The 25,900-nt window shown below is 31.7% G+C and overlaps 2 protein-coding genes across 2 annotated transcripts in view; both read right to left on the minus strand.

Annotated features, from left to right (window-relative positions):
- Nucleotides 1-10,873: 10,873 nt before the first annotated feature.
- LOC134270661 (plasminogen-like) lies at nucleotides 10,874-14,824 on the minus strand. The gene is made up of 4 exons (XM_062752896.1): nucleotides 14,617-14,824; nucleotides 14,206-14,232; nucleotides 13,853-14,080; nucleotides 10,874-11,142 (listed from the first exon to the last, which is right to left on the minus strand). The coding sequence occupies exons 1-4, from the start codon at nucleotides 14,822-14,824 to the stop codon at nucleotides 10,874-10,876; spliced, it is 732 nt and encodes a 243-aa protein (XP_062608880.1).
- Nucleotides 14,825-16,282: 1,458 nt separating this feature from the next.
- Nucleotides 16,283-25,900, minus strand: part of LOC134270662 (uncharacterized) — a 32,505-nt gene continuing 22,887 nt past the window's right edge. Inside the window, exons 12-19 of the mRNA XM_062752897.1 lie at nucleotides 22,844-22,974; nucleotides 22,498-22,645; nucleotides 20,679-20,809; nucleotides 20,156-20,306; nucleotides 19,452-19,582; nucleotides 18,456-18,588; nucleotides 16,622-16,849; nucleotides 16,283-16,404 (exon numbers count right to left, since the gene is read on the minus strand). Coding sequence (XP_062608881.1) covers nucleotides 16,370-16,404; nucleotides 16,622-16,849; nucleotides 18,456-18,588; nucleotides 19,452-19,582; nucleotides 20,156-20,306; nucleotides 20,679-20,809; nucleotides 22,498-22,645; nucleotides 22,844-22,974 — 1,088 coding nt within the window. The 3' untranslated portion in view covers nucleotides 16,283-16,369. The remainder of the gene's footprint in view (nucleotides 16,405-16,621; nucleotides 16,850-18,455; nucleotides 18,589-19,451; nucleotides 19,583-20,155; nucleotides 20,307-20,678; nucleotides 20,810-22,497; nucleotides 22,646-22,843; nucleotides 22,975-25,900) is intronic.

Below are 25,900 nucleotides of genomic sequence, written 5' to 3' on the forward strand. Positions count from 1 at the left end.
GTTTTTTTTAGTGTAGAATATAGTGTTATACCAAATCTAAGAAGAAACCTTTTGGTTCTACTCAAGGTAATAATTATAAGTATTTCCGTCAAAATAGGAGCAATTAGCTGCCAAGAGTCATTAGAACAACATCATTGATAGAAATAACTGCTGTGTGAAATCTTTGGAGATAAATATTAGTTTTCAAGCCCAACAAATCCACACAAACAATACAAAGCAGGTGCAAAGATGAATCTCTAAAACATCAGTTGTGGGATCGGGCACCGTGGGAAAATGAGCATCCCCTGCCGAGCTGTCACAACAGCCGTGTACTTCTTGTCATGATCGGAAAAACAGACTAGAGGGTAAAATGTAGACACTTTCGATGTGTTAATAATAAACAAAAAACTAGAATGAAAAAAAAAACAACATAAGTCAGTGTTTCGTTTATTGTGTTTCGGATATTATACAATTATAGCCTTTTGATGAGGTCAATCCCTCGATATATAGACCTTAGAGAAATCATATCGACCGAGCACGAAGTGCGAGGTCGATATGCTTTCTCTAAGGTCTATATATCGAGGGATTGTACCGAATCAAAAGGCTACAATTGTTTTATTATTTTTCATCAGTTAATAAGACATGTCTTAAAATCCTTCTTTATAATACTGAGTACCTTCTCATACAAGGCATTGTTATGTCATTGCATTATGACGTCACAGTAATGAAAACCAGCTACAGTATCTGTTTTTAGAAACATCCAGTCTTTAAAGAGTATCGTGACGTCAGCACTATTGTTGCTTCACAATGAACGTTTCCAATTTTAGAAAAGCAGGTTTATAAATTCTTAAAATAGAAACGTCCAGTCTGTAACACTTTTTATACTTGATCATGTGATCCAGTTTGAGCCAATCAGATAGTTGGAACAATACAGAAAAATAATAATATTCGTTGTTGTTGTATTGACCAAAAAAAAATTGCAATATGCTGACTACAAATTACACTGTTCACATTCCTGATTTCAAACTTAAGTAGTTTGATTCGTTTACGAAAAGGTTCGTACTGCATGTTTTTTGTCGTATCGACTCAACTGAGACATAACCAAATGTCGAGGTGATAATTAATGTACATATACATATGGCTACACATAAAGTAGGGGGAAGATTAAGCTTGTACACTTTGTCATCACTTTTTGCTAAGACGCCATTGTTTCATAAAAACTGTTAGGCCTTTGTTTGTACACTGAATATGACTATGGAATGCAAAGTCTACCTGGGAAATACATAGGGGTCACTGCAGAAATGACTTGTCAACTGACAATATTTACATTTCCAAGTAATTTTCCATAAGATTCGTTGCAAATAGGATGTGTTGTTCATTTTCTCATGAATTACCATGGATGCGTATGAATATCTCCATTGTTACGCTCTAATACCGCAGTTGAGAGAAAGTTGTAGTGCAAACTCTTTTGCTTTAAAAATGACAGTCGAATGGCGTACATTTGTGGCTAATCATCAGAAAAATAATGGAAATTTAAGAAATGAATTTAATTTTTGAAGATACATGAGGTATAACGCGCTTCATGAAATATGTCGGCGTGAAGCGTCGTAGTTCATAGCCTCATGAATCTTCAAAAATTAAATATCATTTCCTAATTGAGCCAAGTGATAGGTGTAATATGTTTATTGGCATTTTAGAATGAAATTGTCAAATAAGAACTTTGTATTTTATCAAAAATTTGTAGGTTTGTAGTTTGTTTTATTTAAAAGTGAATCTGTATTTAACTTGAAATCCTCTACCCCTCACTAAAAAAACCGGTCTCTTATTTTTTTTTTAACCACGAATTAAACTCATATTGTGATCCCGCGGAATTATGACCCCTAGAAAAAGTACTTTTAAACGATAATTATGTTATATAAATATTGCAGGTTGCTAGTGATTAAGAATTTGTCAGCAATAATGTATCAAATACCCATAAATATTTATTTTTCGCTGTTGAAAAAAACACATTGATAAAATTGATGATCGGATTACGATTGAAATCTGAAAACAGAAAGATGAATCAGGAAGAGAGAAAAACAATTTCACATTAAAATATTGTTACACATGTATCTATGTAAATATGCCTTTGGCCAGATTTATACACTAATCCTGCATTTATTTTCCCTTTATTTCCCTTGTTTAATCAAAACATTTTAAGGAAAATGTAGGTAGACAATTTAATGATTAAATGAGTTTATTATTTTCTTTAAATGAAAATAATATTTAACTATTTAACTGTAATCAAAATAATTTTGTTAAAGTACCTTTACATCCTGAGTCCTATTTATTGATCGGGTTGATGTTTATTACGTAAGTTAAAGTAAGCACAAAAAGACAAAAATCATTCAGTAATCTAGGGGGAAAAATGGTTCGAAATTATAACCTTCGAAACATTCATAGAAGAATCCGTCTGTAGAAATCTTGTTTTTCAAAACGAATGTGGGACAGTTATATTACGGCGCCGCTGGAGGGCCAGGTAAAAAAATATTTTTATTTGTTCGGACAAATTAGAAATTCGTTCGGACGAATTAGTTATTTGTTCGGACGAATTAGATATTCGTTCGGACAAATTAGAAATTCGTTCGGACGAATTAGTTATTTGTTCGGACGAATTAGATATTCGTTCGGACGAATTAGTTATTTGTTCGGACGAATTAGATATTCGTTCGGACAAATTAGATATTCGTTCGGACAAATTAGAAATTCGTTCGGACGAATTAGTTATTTGTTCGGACGAATTAGATATTCGTTCGGACAAATTAGATATTCGTTCGGACAAATTAGATATTCGTTCGGACAAATTAGAAATTCGTTCGGACGAATTAGTTATTTGTTCGGACGAATTAGATATTCGTTCGGACGAATTAGTTATTTGTTCGGACGAATTAGATATTCGTTCGGACAAATTAGAAATTCGTTCGGACGAATTAGAAATTTGTTCGGACAAATAAGTTATTTGTTCGGAGAAATTAGATATTTGTTCGGGCAAATTAGATGTTTGCACAAATTATCCTGTAAAGAGAGATATACACTTTGTCTATTCAGGAGGATTCATCCTTTTTTAATACATAAATAGCTCTTTGGACCATGACATACACACGTAGCAACTAGACATGTGATATTAAAGTCGGGTATGTTGATTATAAATATTCGGAAATAATGGATCTATACCGGTATAATATATTATAGGCCTAAAGTCTGCCATTCTGAAAGTATATTTTCTGAGAGCCCACTAGTAAATTCAAAGGGTCAGTTACTTCTTATCAAACATATTTTCACTCCCATCCCTGACTAACACTGGGGTGCCAGTGGTCAGTTACCGCTTCTCTGAAAAGATGAGATCCACTCCTTAAGGTTTTACTCCTACTGCAGGCAATTGGTACGGGAAAAAATTGGCATTGAAAAAGTAAGCTCCCCCCCCCCACCCCACGAAATAGGACTGTCAACTTTGGGCAACTTTTCCTGAGTCACCCCCTTTTTTTTTTTTGCTTGTCAACTTTTCAGGTAGTAAATTTTTTTCTAGCCCCCCCCCCCCCCCACACTTTCAAAAACGATGCTACGTGGTTGTTTTGTATTATGTTGAATAAACTTCGGACTCAAAATATCGAGCCTCTTATTCGAGGGTCTTAATTTTTTTTTAGGTGGGGCTTACTAGCTAGGACATTTGTAGATTTGCTTCTATACCGCTGTTCCCACATTTAAGTATTTTGTGATAAAGGAACAAAAAGAGGGAATCTCATAAGTCCATCTCCAATAGATTCTTTCTAAGATCGTTAAAAACTATTATTATGTATCTATATGAATTTTATTTTATATTCAAATATCAGAAAAGCGCATGAATTAAAACATGCAGGTATAATATTGACCAAATTAAAAACACGCCCCTTTCCGGGAAAAGGATAAAAAAAATAGATGAATACATGTACGTTCCTAGAAAGTGCAGTAAAATTTAAAAACACATCATAATTTAATGCAAGTTAAGGTTCTCAATGATTAAGACAATCGATCGTTTTTTTTAAATAGAGGAGGGGGGGGGGGGTTGTTACTTGAAAATATTTTGACATTCATTCATGATTTATTTTCCCCGTAAAAGGGGTTGCTTTCATAATTTCCCTTTCTATGTGAGTCGTTGGCCTATCAAACCTTCGAACTGGTACTCAACTGTAAAAGCGTATTAACAAAAATAAGAAATGCTGACAGTGAAATTAAATAGTTTATTCGACTACATGTACCTCTCTAAAACGGGAGGGGGCTATAATTATGCTCTGAAAATCAATGGACTAGGGAATACTGTATACAGGGAAATTTTCGCCCCCGTTTTATTTTCACCCCTTTCGCCCTAGCCTCATTCGGGCGAATTTAAAACGGGACGAATTCATATAATACAGTATAAGTACTTAAACAAAACTTTGGCAGGGCTAATTTAAAACGGGGCAAAATTGTTCGCAAGTGTGAAAGGGCGAAAATAACCCTGTATACAGTATACCAGATTGATCGGTTGACCTCGTTATTCACCGGCTCGCGAGTCATATGAACAACCTGGGATCAATACGAACAGGTTCATTTTTGTGAAGTTTTCTAAATTCACAAACAGGAATATTTAATTAAAAACTCAATGAGGACCTTTTAATCATTTTATACACCGCATATGTACCAGATTGATTGACTTAATGTTTTACGCCGAATCGGCAATATTTCAGCTACAACTCGGCGACATATGTATCGGAAATGTATTTCAAAAATCATTCACATGTCATGATTAATAACTGGGTAGTGAATATGTACATAAAAAAATCATAAGAAAGAGATCAACATTAAAACGACTTATCTTCAAAATATTTATTGATAATGTTGTTCATTAAAGTTATTTTGCAAAGAATCAAAATAAATTGAAACGTTTTGGTGCAAACCGCACATTATTCGCGGTGTCCTGATAGTTGTTCACAACTTCTCTAATTTGTCCGAACAAATAACTAATTCGTCCGAACGAATTTCTAATTCGTCCGTACAAATAACTATTTGTCCGAACAAATTTCTAATTTGTCCGAACGAATATCTAATTCGTCCGAACAAATAACTAATTCGTCCGAACGAATTTCTAATTCGTCCGTACAAATAACTTATTTGTCCGAACAAATTTCTAATTCGTCCGAACGAATTTCTAATTTGTCCGAACGAATATCTGATTCGTCCGAACAAATAACTAATTTGTCCGAACAAATAACTAATTCGTCCGAACGAGTTTCTAATTTGTCCGAACGAATTTCTAATTTGTCCGAACGAATATTTAATTCGTCCGAACAAATATCTAATTTGTTCGAACAAATAACTTATTTGTCCGAACAAATATCTAATTCGTCCGAACAAATAACTAATTCGTCCGAACGAATTTTTAATTTGTCCGAACAAATAAAAATATTTTTTTACCTGGCCCTCCAGCGGCGCCGTAGTTATATAGATTCTTATTTGAAATAATATCGTAAGAGGTTTAAATGCAGACTTTTAATTCACTTAAAATCTCAAAACCAGCAAATATTAAAACAACAATCCTAACAAACAATAAGTAGAACTAGCAAAAATTAATAGGTAATAACTAGTCGTTAAACTTTTAAGATGAATAAAACATTTTTTTCTGATATCATATTTATCTAAATTTAAATAGACAAATACTGTATGCAGACCTTTTTTTCAATAATAAAATTTTAGAATTTTAAACAAGAAATTTGATTTTTAATAACTAACCATTTTTATACATTAACAAAAGTCATAAGGCTACTTTTCCTCATATAATTCCTGAAGATATGTGTAATTCAAAGAATTACCAAAAATATATATATAAATAGTTAGATTAGAACAAAAACTAAACGCGAAGTCAAAAATTTATTTATGGGAACATAATCCTCATTTTGAGTATTTATATTTTCAAAGCACACTACTCAAGTGCGATTGTTGAAATGATTGCTTACCGACAGCAAAGTAAATATATTTGCCTGCATTTTGTAAAAATAGTTCTGAAAGCTTGGAGTGCATATTTTCATAATGTATTTATCTTAGTTTAGTGAAACATTTGGAGATAAAAAAGTGTTTTCGAGATCTAAGGTGGGATCAGATGCAATGAAGAAGTGAGTATCCCTTGATGTCCGATCAGACCCGCCATGTTTTCCTTGGCAAGATCGGGAAATAACTGGAAAATCCATAAATTCTATGCATAATTAATAAACTTACAATCTGTATAAAAAAATAGTATTTTACTGAATGATAAATTGTGTTTACTGACAAAGCCATTGTATTGACCTTAGAACTGACAAAAAGATGACTTTAAACAAGACTTCTTTTTAGAAAATGTTCATCTTGCATATTAATCAACTGGGATATAGAAGCTCCGTTTGCAGGTGATGAAGGTATATTGCTGCATAAGTAAGGGAAGTTGACGATAGAAAAGTTAAAGTCATTACGGTTATCACAGAACTTGGTTGTTAAATGTAGATAATAATAACCATTTACGTCTTTTTTAATTTAAATATCCAAATATGAAGAGATGTGTTAGACTCTGTGGTATCTTTTATCTTAAACTCACCAGGATATATAATATCGACATTAAAATGGAAATTACAAGTGTCAATTGACAACACGCTGTCTATATATCTAATTGTCGAAGGTCACAACAAGTTTTTTCTTCTTTTTCCGGACAAGATTTTGCACCAAATATTCATTTAAATGCAAAAAATATGTCCGCTAATAACGGGACGTAATTGGTATCTATGGGAATCCCAATAGATTGTTGGAAGCGCTAGTCTCCAAAACAAAAAAAAAACATATAGATATTGTCAATCAAACACTCAAGCATCGTTTTTATCTTCAGAATGTACAATCAGAATTTTTGTTTTTAACAAAAAAACTTTGCAAATGACAAATGACAAGGTAAGTAAATTATGAGTTTCATTTCTAATGTAAAAGCAGCTGTCAATGATTTTAAAAAGCCTAGTCTTTAGTTTATTGTTGGTAATGGCTATGTAAAAAGTTGAAAAAACGTTTATTTTTAAGCTGTTGATTTTGCTAAAAGATTTCAAATTGTTCAAGTTTAGAAAAATACTATTTTTAAACTGAATTTCTGAGAATTCCTAATTTATATAATTATACTAATCTTGTGTCCTACAGGAATATTTTGCATTTCGAATCAAGTAAGTCGAATAACGAGTATATAACTGAAAATAAGCATGTATGTCTTTAAAAATTGAATGACAAGATATAACTTTTTTATCGGTTTTATGAAGCGTGTATTCGCTTTTAGATGTATTTCTCCGTGATATACATGTATAAAATACATATATGTTTACAGTAAATTCTATATTACTAAGTAGTAGAAAAAAGAAAGGAAAAAGGTTCATTGTTACTCTGATAAGAGAAATAATTTAATGACATAATTGTCTATTATTGCTTTAACAAATTTGTCGGGTTGAAGTGTCTTTTTGTCCAATTTTGCCTTGTAAGATATGCTTTAATTGTTTGTATTTTACATATAAAATACGTATTTTTTCGAAAATCATATTTGAGCAGAGGGCCGGATTTAAACCTTAAAATAAAATTTGGAAATTTTACATAATGTTAAAGTATCTTGTATATAATTAAAGTTTATTTATTTAATTAATTATGATATAAGTATATAATTATATTTAATCTGCCAAAGACGGAAATAAAAATTATTCATGTTGCGACCATTTTACCTAGAAACATCCAAATTCATTACAAAATTCGGTCCATGTCAGGATAAAAAAATGTACATTGTGGTATCGTTGTGAATAGATGTAAATATTTTTTCTACAGAATCACAAAATAGATATTTAATTAAAGATTCAACGAACCGTGTTCATATTTATGAACTAACAAGCTTTAAGTACATGTACAATGAAAAGGAAAATACCCTCATCATCTATTAGGGACAGTGATTACTATAAAAGAAACTGGTACATGCAGGCTCAATAGGGAAACAAACAATTTAAACAGATATCTGGAAGCTTATGTACGAAAGATACCACAATATCCCAGAATCCAAGAATATATGATACCATTTTATGATTATATAAAAAAATATTATGAATACTGAAGAACAATTAATGCACTATAAACATTGCATATCCAATCTTATTCACAAAATTTGACGATCATCGAAAAGAAAACGAAAAAATAAATTTACTTTGAAAATTTCTATCGTTTAAAACGGTGTCCTCTAAGTGACGTCCAATCTGGGTAATGATCATGTCAAGATATTGCACAAAATTTAATAAATTTAAGACAACAGTGAATTTTTCTTTAGCTTTAATCTGCATATTCATCGATAAATTTATCTTTTTAGATAGATTAAAGAGTTAGATTTAGTTTTTGTTTCAATGTCTTTAGATCGGACTTGATAATAACAGTTTTGAAAACGAGGGTACCTCTAGCTTGTTGATAAATCCATTTTGCTTCTGTTTGAGATCTTTTACTTAAATAATTTGTCGCTAACATTGTCTTTAGTCAAATATTGAATGAGAAAAATATCAAAGAAATTGGTCAAGCCTGAGGGCCATAAAACTTAGACGAGTTTACTTTTTATCTCAGTCTCGCTTTTACACTATATATTTCTTTGGTGTACGTGAGAATAAGATCAAAATTGAGCTCGTCTAAGTTTTATGACACCTAGGCCTGATAATAATTTCAAATGGTATCTTATATTATGGGACACCCTGTATATGCAATGATATAAGAATATGAGTTTCTGAGTTTTCACTAACCAGATTCTTTCTTCTGCTACATGCACCATCTTCGTTGGCCCAGGGCTTATTACAAGCTGCATTAAGAGTTAATTTGACAGTCACCAAAAAAAAAAAAATTATGTATCGTCTATATATCAAATGGGTTTGTAGTCACTTACGTCATCCTAAGGTGATAGTGTCTTATTGCTACATATAAACAGTAGAAAATTTGAAGTCATTGCTTTTACTTCACGTTTTGTTGTTAGTTTGTATCATTGTCTCTACCCAGCTTAATATCAGATTTTGAAACATGTATGTCAGACTCCGTAATGTCTTTTATATGGACTTAAATCAAAAATGCCATTTGATATCAGTTTCAAACATTTTTCTTCCATTGCAATAAACTGAAGAATATTATTTGTAGGGTATTAGAATAAATCCAGTAAGTTTTAGCATTTGAAAGTTGCATTTTTTCAATCGTATATTAAATAGATTCAATAGAAATATGGACCTTAAGCTGAAAGAAAACCTGTGATTCATTTAAAAAAAATGTTTTTTCTATTTTTAATTTTGCATTTCCCAATACCTTTAAGCAGTTATATAAGTTTTTAGACTTATTTTTGAGATATTGAATGACAAGTTCTATGCCCCACAGGGTTTAAGTGCTGGATTATTTTTCCATGTTTTCCATGATCCCTATGAACCTTGGAGCACAAGTTTCACAGTTTTTGAAGAGGCACTCTTGATCATCATAATCTTGCACTTACTCATTGGAATTCTATTGGGTACCAAGTGAGCCTCGTTATAAGCACACCTATTTTTATATTCATATGAAGCAGAACTCGTGCAAAATCTTATGCCTGAAAATAAGAAATAACATGCTGTGGCCTTCAACTAGACAATAAGATATATCGACGACGTATTGTCATTTAACAAAGGTCATTTCCATTCCTACGTCGATACGATATATCCTGGTGAGCTTGATTTAATAAAAGAATACCACAGAGTCTGACACATCTGTTTCATACTTGGATATTTTACTTGAAAAAGACGTTAATGGTAATCTTATAGCCAAACTATATTTTTCTAGCGTCAACTTCACTTGCTTATGCAGCAATATACCTTCATCACCTGCATACGGAGTATATATATCTCAGTTAATTCGATACGCAAGAGCATGCGCTACGTGTTTCTAAAACGGGATAAATTATTGACAAGCAAATTAATGAAACAAGAATATCAGCAGTCTCGTTTAAAGTCATCGTTTCGTAAGTTCTATGGTCGAGACAATGACCTCAATTTATCATCGAGTCAAATGCTGACTGACGTTTTTCATACTAAACGTAAGTCCATTATTTAAACACTGAATTGACTACGGATTTTTCCATTATTTCCTGATCATGACAAGGAACACATGGCGGGTGTGATTGTTATCAGGGGATGATGCTCATCACTCCTCTATGGCACCTGCTCCCACCTCTGATGTTTCAGTAGTCCGTTTTTGCTCTGCTCCTGTTTTGTATTGTTTTACGGACTTTGAGTTTGAATTCTGTTCGTTAATTATATCCATATCCGTCTGTTCAATACCTAGGAGCAGAGAATGTTTATTTAGAAATAATACATTTGTACCTTTAAATTTAACATCGCCCGCCAATATACTAGAACCTTTCAACCCAGCGGCATCCTTCCCGCTGAACACTTTAACCCGGGAAAACAAAATTTATAATTTTGGAATAGGCACTTTTGATCATCACTCCATTAACTTCATTGATTTATATACAGAGGGAGAAAAACGTTTTAAAGAATCCATGTTTTTACATCGTACTTCCGGAAACTGAAAAGGATTTCATAAATAAAATACATTACAGTTTCAAATAATGAACTAAAAAATTTGAAAGGTATAAACGCCATGGATTCTTCCTCAAATCACACGTTGACTACCCTTGATAAACCATTTTATGTATAGTTTCGTCTCTGAAAGCAGATAAAATATCTCTTGAATAATCTAAACACATAAAATGCCATGGTGAAAAATGAATAACAGGTGGTCATGTTAAAAGTATTTATTCATGATATTTTTTTTCAGAAAGGTAGAACAACATATAATTATTTATTTTAGTTCAGCATTTGTCTGAGATCTTTTCCTCGATGAGCAAGTAATCGCCCACATTCTTAAAATACGCACATTTCAGAATGTGTTGATCTTTCAGGATTTTAAAGGATTCCTTTCCGTACTTTATGGTCACCTCTCCTTGACCTTCCTTGTTTTTACTGAGCCGAACTGTGTATTTACATTCATTTCTATAGTGCGATTTGTAATAACAATTTCCAGACACTTTATAAACGACCTTGCAGTCTGGTCCTTCTTCCTGATAAATATTGCATGCAGCTGAAAATATATGACAACCATTTATTATTACATTATATAAAAATACGTTCATACCGGCATTTGTATTCTGATTTTTCTTATGAATTGAAAAAAAACGAAGCCCTACGATGGCCGATATGAGCCGTCAAAATACAAGTAAGAGTAGCTCTATTATGTACGTAGAATCAATGGCAAAACACAAGAAGTAGTAATAGTAATCTGTACATGTACAAATCTTGAGACAAAATACACTCGAGACTACTTAACATTCCTTAGGTTTATTGGGAAGATTATCTGTAAACTTAGAAGGAACAAAATCAAAAACACGTGTTGCTGTTTCCCTATATGTTCTCCTATTCCCCTCATTTTTAGTTGTTTAATAAATGGTGTGCACCTTATTTCAGTTGATTGCCAAAATTTAGCAAGATTGTTTTATTTTCGCCTTTGATCCGTCTGTTTTTTTTAATTGTAGTCTCTGTTTTTTTTTTAATTTTAACTCTCACGACAACAAAATTATTAATCTTAACCTTAATTCGTAGGCCCCAAAATACTGATAAAAGATTAAAGAAACAATGAAGCTGCATTTTTATTAATTCTTTTCTAGCCCGATGAAAATCTGTTGCTTGATGATATGTGCAAGAAATGTGTTTATTTTTAATTTTATGCTCTGCCGTATCCATATTTTTATTCTCGGAACGAATAAATAGAAAAAAAATAGAATGTGGAAATATATAACGTTTTAGATAAAATGCAGCTCATTTACTATGAAATCTGAATAACGACTCTCATAAAATATGCCTTAATTAAATGATGGAAAAAACCGACAGATTAGATCGCTGACAATGTATGTAAAGGTAAAATCAGTGTTGCTGTTTTAAATATCATTAAAAACATTGGCATATATCATTTACATGTTTTTACCCATTCTCAATTTAAAAAAAGAACAGAAACTGGTGTTTTCCGTCTCTGCTTTCACAAATCTACGGAATGTTTCTTCGTTCCAATGAGAAGAAAAATAATGAAGAAAAAAGTAATATGGAAAGAGGGCAAGTATAGTATGAAACAGGGGAGGATCCAGCCATTTTTGAAAGGGTGTTCCAGGGTTGTTTCCCTCTAACCACCCCCCTACAAACTCTCAAGCAAAGATTGACACACAATAATGGAAAGATCTAAGGTTGGTAAACATTATCTTTGTTTTACTTCCTTTTTTTCTTTGAAAACGTACCCCCAGTCCAAATAGAAAATAAACACATTTCAAAAACTATTGAAGCCTTAAAATTGAATAGATTTGCAGCATTTCCGAAGAGTACAAGGGATTTTAATTTTTAGAATTTGAAAAAAAGTTTTTGAGGTGGGGTGCGGGTGGGGTTTAAAATAAAGAGTTACATGTTAGTTTCTTCAAAAGATATAATCAAAACAAGGTACATACATGTATATAGCCAACGAAGCCAAGATCGCGGGAATCTAATATCGAATTAAAAATCGCATGTTACATATCATACATAAAATATATAAAAATAAGTAGAATATTTTCTACCATATTCTCTCATTAAAAAAACAACAGTGAAGGTGAATGGAGGAAACTAAATGTGTGAGAATCTATCCATTCAATACATAAGTTAGAAATATTGACTAGTATTCTCGGAAAACGTTCTCTCTCTCTCTCTCCACTTGACAAAAAATAAAAGGGAGTTCCAACCCCTGGACCCCACCCCTCTCTTGATCCGCCAATGTGAAAAAATAAACACATTTCTTACACAGATCATCTAGAAACAGATTCTCTTCTAGCGGCAAAAGAAATAAAAAAGATGCAGATCTCTTGTTTCTTGAATTTTTAACCAGCATCTTGGGGCTTATGAATGAAGGTTAAGATTTTGTTGTCGTGAATGTCGTTGTCGTTGATTAGATCAAATTCGAAAATTTAAAAAAAAAAATCGCTGCATTTTGTGATCAATTGAAAAAAGGTACACAACATTTATTTAACAAAACAGAAGAAAATCAGCAACACGTGTTTTTGATTTTGTTCCTTCTAAGTTTACAGATAATCTTCCTAATAAATCTAAGGAATTTTAAGTAGTCTCGAGTGTATTTTGTCTCAGGATTTGTACATGTACAGATTACTATTACTACTTCTTGTGTTTTGCCATTGATTCTACGTACACAATAGAGCTACTCTTACTTGTATTTTGACGGCTCATATCGGCCATCGTAAAGCCCACATATATGAACATGTAACACATGTAGGAAGCCGAACATTTTTTTAAATTAGCTCAATAAGGACTGACGAATCAGCTACATAAACGAGTAGTAAAACCTCTAAAGTGTTAATAATAGACAGGTAGAGTACTTCGAAATATAAAGAATCAAAGATTTTATTTCAGATTCAAGCCATCCACTGATCTTTAAGTGTAAATGAAAAATTTAACTTTTAAATTTTACATCAAATATTTCTAAATAGCTATAAATAATAAAGTCAAAGATATATCTTTTAAATCTTATGAAGGATATAAATATATCGAAGAGAAAGACAGAAAGCCGATAAGATAGATATTAAGAAACAACGAGTTCTAAGGGTCTTAGACTGTTCTATTCTTAAGATAAACCGAATAACCCATAGTTAATTACACAATGTGAAAATTACATTGTACGTAAGCTTAAATTCATACATTTGACGGATTTTCTGTTCCTGCATTAATATGATAACAAAAATCCATAGAAAAGTAAAGCTTACCACACTCGGGAATTTCACAAAGTTCAAAACGTTTAGTTTTGTTGGTCGTATAGCACCAGGGTTTTGGCTCTCCATCAGGGTTTCGGCAGTAGTTTTTCTGGTTGCCAAGGAGACGACTGAAGGCGTGGGCATGGGGAGACTGGATCGACCACGATTGACATGTCAAGCCCGACTTGGTTGTAGACTTTAACCCCATGTAACTTTCCCCTCTTGGATCCAGTAAACATTCTAAGTAAATAATGAATCAAGATCGATTGTTTATGTGTATTTGATAAAAAAAATCAGAAATCGATGCATATTGTAGATACATAAAATGAAATTTATATTTAACAACAAAACAAAAACAAATATACCTTCTGCATTTTCTGAAGTAGGAGGAGCTGTGGAATAGACAAAAAATAAGTTTTATCATAAATACAAATACATGTATTATGTATGAAATCTATTTATAGGGTTTGAATTGTTTATTATGTTCATCTTTGTCAATAATATAAATGTGCCTTAATCTAATACTCTTATTCGAATAATGGGTATTTGTTGAAACACAAACGTAGTCATCTCACAGAGCAGCAATTATGTTCAGTAATTTGGATTCAAAGAGTTAAACTCTTTAATTAATTTCTTGTTGACACACCACTGTAAACATTTGTTTAAACTGTAATATCTCTTTGCCACATTTGACAATTAAGAGTAATATGCATGCACACTTTCAATATAAAAATGCATAATTAGTAAAAAAGGGAAAACAATATTGTTAATAAAACCATATTTCTTTACCACAAAGTGGTAAACCACAGAATTCCCATCTTGTTTGGGGGTCGTTTGTGTAGCACCAAGGGTGGGGCATTCCATTGGGATTACGACAATAGTTCTTGGTAAGAGTGTTGAATCTGTGTTTATGCGGGAACTGGGAGGACCATTCCTGACAGGATTTACCAGACTGTGTTCTGTTCCAGCTACCTTTATAATCATGGCCGTCCGCTGTTTTAATGCAGTCTGTAAATTAAAAGCATTTTATAACTGATTCTTCAGTACTAGAAAAGTAAGGAGCTGTGTCAGTTTTTAGCTCTACTGGTCAGAGACCAGAAGAGCTTATGCGATAGTAATGCGTCCGGCGTCCGTCCGTCTGTCTGTCTGTCTGTAAACAATTTTTCAAAATGCTACTCCTCCTTCAGTTTTGGTCTGATTTCAGTATAAATTGGCACACAAATAGACTACAATGAGATACATAATTCTGTGTATCGGTTTTTGATTTCGATGAACGGTGTTGCTGTTGTTACTAAAAATAGAAATTTCTGTGAAATTCATTTAAAACGCTACTCCTCCTACAGTTTTAGTTTGATTTCAATATAACTTGGCACCCAAGTAGACTACAATAAGATACTTAATTCTGTGCATCGATTTTTGATTTCGATGAACGGAGTTGCTGTTGTTACTAAAAATAGAAATTACTGTGAAATTCTTTTAAAATGCTATGTCTACTACAGATTTGGTCTGATTTCAATATAGCTTGGCACACAAGTAGACTAAACTCAGATACATAATTTTATTTATGGGATTTTGATTTTGATGAACGGTGTTGTCATTGTTACTAAAAATAGAAATTCTGTGAAATTCTTTTAAAATGCTTCTCCTCCTACACTTTTGGTCTGATTTCAATTTAACTTGGCAGACATGTAGACTAAACTAAGATACATTATTCTGTGTATTGGATTTTTTGCTGTTGTTACTAAAAATAGAAGAAATTTTTGTGAAAATCTTTAAAAATGTTACGTCACCTACAGTTTTGGTCTAATTTCAATATAACTTGGCACACAAGTAGACTACACTAAGGTACATAATTCTGTATACTGGTTTTTTTATTTCGATGAACGGTGTTACTATGGTTCCTAAAAATAGAAATTTCTGTGAAATTCTTTCAAAATGCTATGTCTCCTACAGTTTTTGTCTGATTTCAATATAGCTTGGCACACAAGTAGACTACACTAAGATACACAATTCTATATCTCGGTTTTTGATTTGATGAACATTATTGGCATTTATTGCCTTGGTTATTAAAAATAAGAATTTCTGTTAAATACTCTCAAAATGCTACTCCAAATACTGGCATACAAGTAGACGACACTAAGAACATAAAGAGTCTCAATCAAGGGTCATTATTCTATTTGATGCTGTTGTACAGTTTCAATTCCCAACTGCTTTTCTCTTCCTTTGCTATAAGAACAAACCAGTAGAGCTTCAGTCTCGACAGAGACTTCTGGTAATTATATACTTTCTATTTTTGGTTAAATTAAAAAATGTGATGTTACCTAAAAAAAGTACAATTTTGTTCAAGTTGTGAAACAAAAGAAAAACAAATTCATGCATGAATTAGGAACAGTATTTTGTTAATTATGATATATGTATCCTGTTAAAATATTAGTATTTCTTCTCTCATGGCAATCTTGAGCCAGTACTAGAATCTTCCAAATTATTCAAATCGAGAAAGGCGTCTCAAGTTGTAAAAATATTCTTTTTTCAGTCTTTACCATTTGTGACAGCCATTTTCTTCACTGGAAACAAAGAAAGAAAATTAACTCAGCTTATATCATACCATCAATAATAAATAAAAGGAAGTAAACATCTTTCAGAACATTTGAATGAAAATACATAATGCATGAAGTTCATCAATTATTTTAACTTAATAATTTCAAAATATGTCTTTTGTTATAAACAAAATTTATTTCTTCACATCAATAGTATATTCATACATTGTAAAAATTGCTATACCTTCTTTAAAGCAAACAGTAAATAGCCCTCCACACTTTTCAGAAACCCATATTTCATCTCCATGTCTGCCATACGTCTCTCCACGTGCGCACGTAGGATTACGTGCACTTGGTGCAACGTTTAGCACTAATTCAGCATTTTTTATTACACAAACTCCCCTCTTTCCGTTTTTAGGTGTACAGTTGATTTGTGCTTTGCTTTCTTTACATTCAAATGGAATGATATAGCCTATGTAATAAATAAACATGAGGCCCATGAGTCGCATTGCTTACCTGAGGACATTGGCTTGGTAAAACACAAACCTCAGTATTGAAAGTTTCCTTGAAAGGGAAGGGCGATGGGGACTTGAATTGTATACTACATGAGGATTGATTGATTGATTGAATATTGTTTAACGTCCCTCTCCAGAATATTTCACTGATATGGAGACGTCACCATTGCCGGTGAAGGGCTGCAAATTTAGGCCTATGCTCGGCACTCAGGGCCTTTGAGCAGGGAGGGATCTTTATCGTGCCACACCTGCTGTGACACGGGGCCTCGGTTTATACGGTCTCATCCGAAGGACCGCCCCATTTAGTCGCCTTTTACGACAAGCAAGGGGGTATTGAGGACCTATTCTAACCCGGATCCCCACGGGGCTACTACATGAGGATGTCACCATATCAATACAGAACACTTCTACAAATATCTAACTTCTCCAGCCGTTCTTGAAAAAAAGATTTCTAAAGATTTTTCTCCTACAACCGAGTCATGATTTGGAAAAAAATAAAGAAATACTTGGAAATTTTTTTCTATATATTCTTATGTAAAACGATGATCGCTCATTATGACCCAATCTAACCTCGGGCGTCTTGAACCTTCGATTAATTTCATGTAAGAATCACTAATAATGAATCTGCTGTTCTCCAGAAAAGCTTTGGACATTTTGCTCCACCCTACAACCAGGGGTCACGATTTGATCAAATGGTCAAATTTGTTCGTATGAAGATTGTTTGCTTTTAAACTAAAGCCTAGTAATATCCCCTTGGAAGAGAATATGACCCTTTATTTGAACAAACTTGAATACCATTCACTCTTGGATACCTTGTTACAAATTTGTTTTAAATTGTTACAGTGGTTCGTAAGAAGAAGATGAAAATTTGAAAAAGTTTACTACAACGACAATGCCAACGACGACGATGACGACAACGACGACAGACAGCCGACAAATTTCGATCAAAACGCACGTGAGCCTTAGGCTCACGTGAATTAAAAATTAACTGGTAAAAAAGTCAGATACTATATACGAGTTCTGTTCCTATCTCTGATAAACACGTGTATGAAATCTCTTATTTGAATGCACGCCTTATCCTAACAATTTAATCATCATCTTGTTCCCTTATAATAAGTCCCTATATTATTTATTGCCCATTAGTAGTATATCCTAAGAAATCAATTCAGACCTTGTCTTCAGCTTAACATGTTTTTCTTAAATAAAAAAATTGAGAATATACCTAATATTTCTTTTCGTACATGATAACATGTATTAAGATACAAATATTTGCTTACTTTTCAATTAGCTTACCGATTGACTTTTATACATGGCAACGGTAAGGATATGATTATAAAGGTAACATAGTCGAAGATGAAATATTTTTTTTAAATCTGTTTTAATTACAAAACAATATACAATGTAGTGATTGGTGATTTCCGTGCGTGTTTATTAACTAAGATTTATGCTTTAACTTCTATTATATTGACTATGTTGCATTACGCATGTCTTTGAAAAAGATATTTCATTGCTGTTTTGTGAGCTTGAATGTATTCAATGTGGTTTTTCTTTTGTTGTTCTTACGATTTTTATAGATGCTTATCCTCCAATGTCCCCCACAAAACTGATCGGAATTCCCTCGACATTGCTGACTACAATCCATTTCTGGCTTTCTCACCAGCTGTGTAAGGTTTCCACAATAGCAATGCATGGAAGACTAGAGTAAGAATAACTCTTGTAAATATTTTTATGAAAACAATTCATCGTCAAATTATAAATGCCATCATATATAATGAGATTATATATTTACAATGATTGTATATTTTAATCAAGAATGTTATATGTTTATTATAAACCAATGGATCCATTTCTCTTATTCAATTGTATTGAATCAGGCCAAAGTGAGTTATGTCAAATAGGTCACACTTTTTACTATAATACTTTTATAAACTTTTGATTTTTTTTTTTATAAAATATAAAATAAAACTAACCATAAATAACATGGTACTCAGTAGAAGTTGTTTTTTTTGTTTGTTTTATAAAACAAAAAGAACATAAATGACATGCATGGTACTTGTGGGAAAGCTTTTTGTGCCTCTGAATCAGATTGGTTCATGTATTGTTTTGTTAATGCTATATTTTACTATTCTCATGCTTTATAAAACAGGGCAATATCTCAGATTATGATCCACATGTTAAAGCTCTAGAGCGAATACAACAGAATTAGAGTTTCATTTGTTTAAACATTTTTGTTTCCATATTTACCTGCAATGAAATGTTTTCGCCGGACGTAAAATTTTCTTTGAGAAATTCTTAAGCAATAATTTATGTAATTATATCAAGTTAAATTCTTTAATGTAATAAAGATTTAATCTGCAAAGAATTGATAAATAATTAAACAGGTACTCGTAAATTTACGGTGGAGAAGAATTGAAAAATCGTTCTCTCATCTGTTGTGCAATCATAAAAAAAAATATATGAATAAGACACCATAAAGTATATTGATTAAGCAAAATATTTAATATACATGCTTAGAATATACATATGTCTTACATTTTATACAACCACAGGATAATTTACCTCTAAGCCATAAAATTCGGCATCCTGCTTCTTGCAAAATTCCTTACACATTTCTACAGTCATTGAGTTTGATGACATATGCTTTCCATTTAGAGTTCGGGTTGACTGATCTTGAAAACAGCCGAGATAACCTACAAACTCAAAATACCACATAAACAGAATGTAAACGAGTTTACAAAAATAAGGTTTCTGTAGGAGAAGAAGAAAATAATGAACAAAAAACAAGCAGTCATTATTTACAGGCAATCCTACTTGTATACATGTACTTCAATTTACTACGATGGATATATACTTTGTAAAAAAAAAATAAAAGCACATTTCACAACTAATCGTCAATTCAAAAGTCACAAATTAAATAAATGAGTTATTCAATTCATTGTAAAAAATCATTTTTCATTACTGTATGAAATTAGTTTATACAAAGAAATGATTACATTGTACGTACAGGCTGTTGCCTTCTGATTGGAAAAAAAAAATATTTAAGCTTTCGTTACAGTGAGTTAAAGAAAGAAAATTAACATGACAAACCGTAATTGAATTTTCGGTTGAATAGATAAAACAATATTGTTATTACGTATTACCAGCATCTTTTTATATGCTTTAAAAACTATAGAAGTGTCTAAAGAAGTGTCTCAAAAGAAAAGAATCGACGTGAGGACAACTATCAAACTGAAGATATAGTAAACCTTCTAATGAATAAACACCTTTTTCATAGTTGGCATTTTTATAAACACTTATCCTCGAATTTCCTCCACAAAACTGGTTGTCATTTCCGCTGCACCTGGCGTTGCATTCTTTTTCCGCCTTTCTTACATTTTGTCTAATTACATTACCACAAAAACATTTGTTTGAATCCTACATGAAACAAATTTGGTTGTTTTAATATTTTTTCATCAAACATTTATCAAATATTTACAAATCTTGAGCAGATATATGGAAAAATTCCATAATCCAGCTTTACAAAAATAAGTAAAGATCAGTTAAAATAATATTATTCTCGAACATTCCCTAAACTTGAGTTCATTAAAAATATGAATCTAGTAATGAAAATATAGTCAAGCACATTTGATGGATTATTAAAACGGCAAGAATATTTAGATTAATTATTCTAATATTTTTACAGTCAATTACAAATGAAATTATAAAATCCAACTGATTTAAAAAAAAATAGACAAAAGCGTGTATCGGGAATTAAGAATAACATCATAAAAACAATTATAGTAGAACCTCTAAACCATAAAATCTTGAATCGTGTTGCTGACAAAATTCTTTGCACTTTTCTACAGACATTGAAGTTGACGCATTGGATCTTCCATTTAACGTTCGGCTAGGTTGGTCTTGGAAGCATCCAACATATCCTAATGAAAATGAAATGTTAATATTATGTGTGCTTCATATTAAAAGTCGTCAATAGAGAACATTGAAAGTTTTCTCTACATAACGGTTCACATTCTTCGTAGGTAAAAAAAAAAACCCATCTTTTTATTTTTATGAGATTTTAATATTAATCCTAGCCTCAGCTGATTTTTTTCTAATCAGTACCGAATATAATGTATGAGCAAATGTTATTCTTGTACGATAGGTTATTGCTTAGTTTCATCAACAAATATATCATGAGCTTATATCTGCCTGAAGTAATTTAATACTTGATATCGCGATTACTTAACTTAGCGGAACTCTTTCGCGATGGAGGTAGGAAACGTCTGCTGGGTGGGGGCAAATGTGCTATTTAATACAATGCAAGATCGATCATAGTAGCATTCATAAGGACAGATAAGTAAAAAATCCTGGTGGAATACCTTGGTAAACAATCGCAGAACCAGCCTAATAAATTTTTGAGAGGAGCCAATCCTAAATTGTTACATTTTAAACAATATTTTTAAGTAAGCGTACTCTTCTCGTTAAATTTTCATTGAAAATCGCCACATTTTAAAGCATACAAAATATTCTAAACTTTCCTTATTTGACAATCTACTATTTGGAGTTCAATATCTTGCAAATATTGTGATTTCGGCATTAAATTGTTGGAATCAGTCGATTGTCACTACTGTAAACAATGTCATGTGCCCCAGAAATTTAGACCTTCCTCGACTCCCCCGCAAAAGAGCGGTAGTAAGTTAGATAACTGCGAGGTACTTATTGGTAGTCGCGATATTACGTATTTAGATAATGATTCTGATGTTGAATCCAAAGGATTGATCACCAAAGAATATAAATAAAATATCATAAAAGAGTCTTCAAGGTGCAAATAAGGCAAATATTGCTACATGGAGTAACCTTGGTTTAGATCCCTTCCAGATTGATAAAAAATATCAATAAGGATAAATTTGTATTTGAAAAAACATTAAAGATCAGGGAAGGAATAATTGTTTTGAGAAACAATTAGGGATAAATATTTGGAGACTACAAAAAATATTCAAATTCGTATTATTGTTTAGTTACTTTTATTGACTTCAGGAAAATGGCAAAGGAAGGGTATATATTTTTAATATATATTTTCTAGAAAGGTATCGTCTAAAATGTATGCATATTTACTGTAGATTATATGAAAGTTTTTTTTTTTTTTTTTTTTTTTTTTTGCTTTTCAAATGACAACTTTAATTTAATATACTTAAAGAATTTTTTTTCTCAAATATTGCGTATAATGATCGGTGCTTTATTTCACATCATATTTAATAATCATATAGTTCTCTCGTCCAATTTCCAGAAGGACCATATGAAAATATTTATAAAAACATTTTTCACAAGTATGAAATATACAAATGATTCATGAATGAAAAAAGGATATCAGAAAATGATAAGGAAGTTTATTAATTTCAAATTATTTCTTCATATTTTTGTTGTAACTTTTTGCTCAATGACCTTAAAAAAATATCACAAACACATGACTACAACATTCATCTACCCATCAGTAAAAAAAAAATCATATGCAGTGAATGTATGCATTGAGATCCTGTAGTTCAGACTGTTTTTTTGTATTGACTTAATATGCTATTTGGGACGCAACTTCTCCACTTAATATTTAAAAAATGATATGATCCTATACCTTTATCAAAGTCTCTATTTATATAGAGACTCATCCTATAATATCCACCACACCATTGATTCTTATTTTTCGAGCACGGTTGACTACAATCTATCTCATCTTTACGAATTGTTTTTCCTAGATCGCCACACAAACACCTTTTGCCAAACTACAAGTAATTTACTTATTATTTATTTTAAAACAAAATAATTCATTTTACAAAATAAGCGACGTTCAACTTACTTGAATAACGAGGATGGCTTTAGAAATAATGCTTTTTATCCTTAAAAATGGTCAGAAAATATTTCTACTGAAGGTAAGAATACATATTGAATTGTAATTAGATATTTGATATATGTTGAATTACCGCTACACCATAGAAATGAGCATTCTGTTTTCCACAAAATGCCTTGCACAGATCCAGACTGCCGTAGTCCCAACCTATTTTACCATTTCTCAGAGATTTTCCATCTTCGTATTGGAAACAACCAATATAATCTAGAAAAAAATATATAAAACCTTTCGATAGAAAATAGCAGTCCATGTATTCATAAAGTAAATTGAAATATGAATCTAATTATTATAATTTTAAAATTTCATGTCTATGAATTCATTGTTTTTCGACACAAGAACATTAAACACGGTAAAAGGACTTGTTAAGGTATTAGAAGGTCCTGCGTTAGAATCATTTACTCATGTCCGTAGAAAAGTTACAAAATTTTCTATCTTCAAGTGCTGGACATTTTGAAGTAAAAGTATTTGACCCTTCGAATGAAATTTAAAAAAAAAAACGCCTGTGTTATAATAGGCGATTTAAACAAGTTTTACTTTAAAAATTTATTTTGAAATTTCATGTTATCTATAATATCCTTTTACCTCTTTGATAATTGAGATTTTTATAAACACTTTTTCTCCCGTCCCCACCACAAAACTGTTTATCATTTCCACTGCATTTGGAACTGCACTCTTTGTCAGGCTTCTTGGTACTTTGTGAAAGCGAGCTTCCACAAAAACACTGATATGAAGCCTATAAAGAAGAAAATTGTATCTATCAACTTAATTCAGAGTTTTACATTTCCTTTCAAATTTGCTGTTGAGGTAAAATACGCTCAAACACACTAGTTACAAATATGTTATTATGTGTATTTTATTATAAGCTGTTTCTGTTAATGTAATGGTACATTAGAAAGGAATGTTCATGATTGAAAAGCTCGATCATCATCATATTTATCACAATGTTCCCCAGCAAATCTTTTTTTCTGGTATGCACAAACAAAAAAGAACAAAACTCTAACCTGGTTCTGAAATTTGATTTTAAGAGGAAAAATTTAATTAACGGAGGAATTTCAATTACTATTTTCATTCATCGAACGTTGTCTTTCGATATGTCCAAATGTTACAGCACAAAATGGAAAATCAACGGTAACAAAACTTTCCAAAAAATATGTAACTATATGACAACTTGCAAAGACCAGGAGTTTTTTGGGAAATGTCTCTTTATATAAGCGAATGGCTTCTAAAAGCAAAAGAATAAGAACCTCCAAACCGTAGAATTGTTCATCCTGGTGTTGACAGAATACTTTACATTTCTCTACAGTCATGGAATCAGAAGTACTGTTTTTCCATTTCAATATCCGGTTGGACTGGTCCTGGAAGCATCCTACATAACCTATAAGGATCATGTTTTAAAAATATAAAAATACAATGATTATTGTTCATCAAATGCATACTATGCACCAAAATAGTCTTGGCATTAAACAACAGGCATGTTTATTTCTTTACCGTTTCATTTCGATGATTTGAAATAAATTCATGAATGTACAAGGCTTTTTCGGAAAGTTTGTGGACTTATGGCATTTATATCTTTAGTAAATGACATGTCTTACTCTAATTTGATAGAAGTAATTTAACAATAAATTCAAATAATATGTATTATAATTTTTAAGAGATCCTGATTTTTCCTGTAAACTTTTTCAGAATCAAAAGCTGTAAAAATCCGATCCTGAGCAGGTCAAAATAAGCAATTTTAAAACAATACACTAAATAATGTTTGTAGTCATCTGTGCAAAATGGAGTAAAAACAAAAAAAAAGCTTAACTTTACGAGGGTCATTCAATAAGAAGTGCAACTTACAGCATATCATAATAAATGTTGAGGCATTTAATTTTATTTTTTCACTGTTGAAAAGTTCTATTTAAGAGGTCTTAAAGACAGAACAAATGCAATGAATTCTTCTATTGTCTTTGCAAAGAAATTCACTTGTAAAGTAAGCATGGTCACTACACTGAGCGAAAAACTGTTTATAAATTATCTCTGCTACAAAAATAAAAATAACAGAGTATTGAAAACTGTGCTTCTTACACAAATCGCCAAAGAACTCATATTTAAGACATGTTTTTTGTTGTGAGATGTGTATTGTTTCATTATGTATATAATTAGTAACATTAAATTTCTTGAACATTCCAGAGTGGTCAACATGTTCGGTCATTTTATCTAGAACATTCTTAAATTTTGTGTATGTCCAGATTGTTCCAGTAATGTCATGTTTTAACAATTTCTAGAATATTCTAGATTTATAATACTGTATAAATACCCTGTCAATTCAATGCATATACAATAATTGTGGATACTTTGTCGTATAAGCACTATTGAGATATAACTGGGATATATTTTCACTGGGACATTGTGTGCAGCAACGGACACTCTGATGTATGTATTTTTAGATTCTTGCTAAGTTTGTACTTTATGTTTGATATATTTATTATATATTACTGTAAATAAATTATTGTTAAGTTTAAATTGTGTTATTGATCTTTGCTGGCATTTCGGGTAATTCTGACCCATAACAGAATTGGGGGCTCCTCCGGGATAAAGAATTATTTGCACTTTTGCAGTTTATTATCAGAATTTTTTTAATTGAACCTTTAAATTTGATTATAAGCCAGCAGAAATCAACATGGTTTTTTCGGTCACAGACTTTCTTAGTTCACCAAGTGTTCAGGTTTTTGATACGTTAAAAAAGGATGACTTGATCGCATTAGGTTTGCATTTTGGGTTAGATGTTAAATCCTCTCAGAGAAAGCAAGACATTAGAATTAAGGTTGCAAACAAACTAGTAGAAGAAAACATCTTTGAAAAATACGATCTTCCAGAATATACAGTTAAATCAGAGTTAGGCTCTTACAAAATGGCAGAATATCAGTTTCAATTAGAGTTAGAGAAAATGCGATTAGAAAGAGAAAAATTAGAAAGAGAAGATCGAGAAAAAGAAAGAGAAAGAGAAGAACGAGAGCGTGAACGAAAATTTGAATTAGACAAATTAGAAAGAGAAGAACGAGAGCGTGAACGAAAATTTGAATTAGACAAATTAGAAAGACAAGAGCACTTTGAGTTACAGAAATTAAAATTACAGCACCAACCAGAA

This window comes from Saccostrea cucullata, unplaced genomic scaffold (assembly GCF_032062105.1).
Source record: "Saccostrea cucullata isolate Sc308-1 unplaced genomic scaffold, CSIRO_AGI_Scuc_v1 ctg468, whole genome shotgun sequence".
Taxonomy (NCBI): domain Eukaryota; kingdom Metazoa; phylum Mollusca; class Bivalvia; order Ostreida; family Ostreidae; genus Saccostrea; species Saccostrea cuccullata.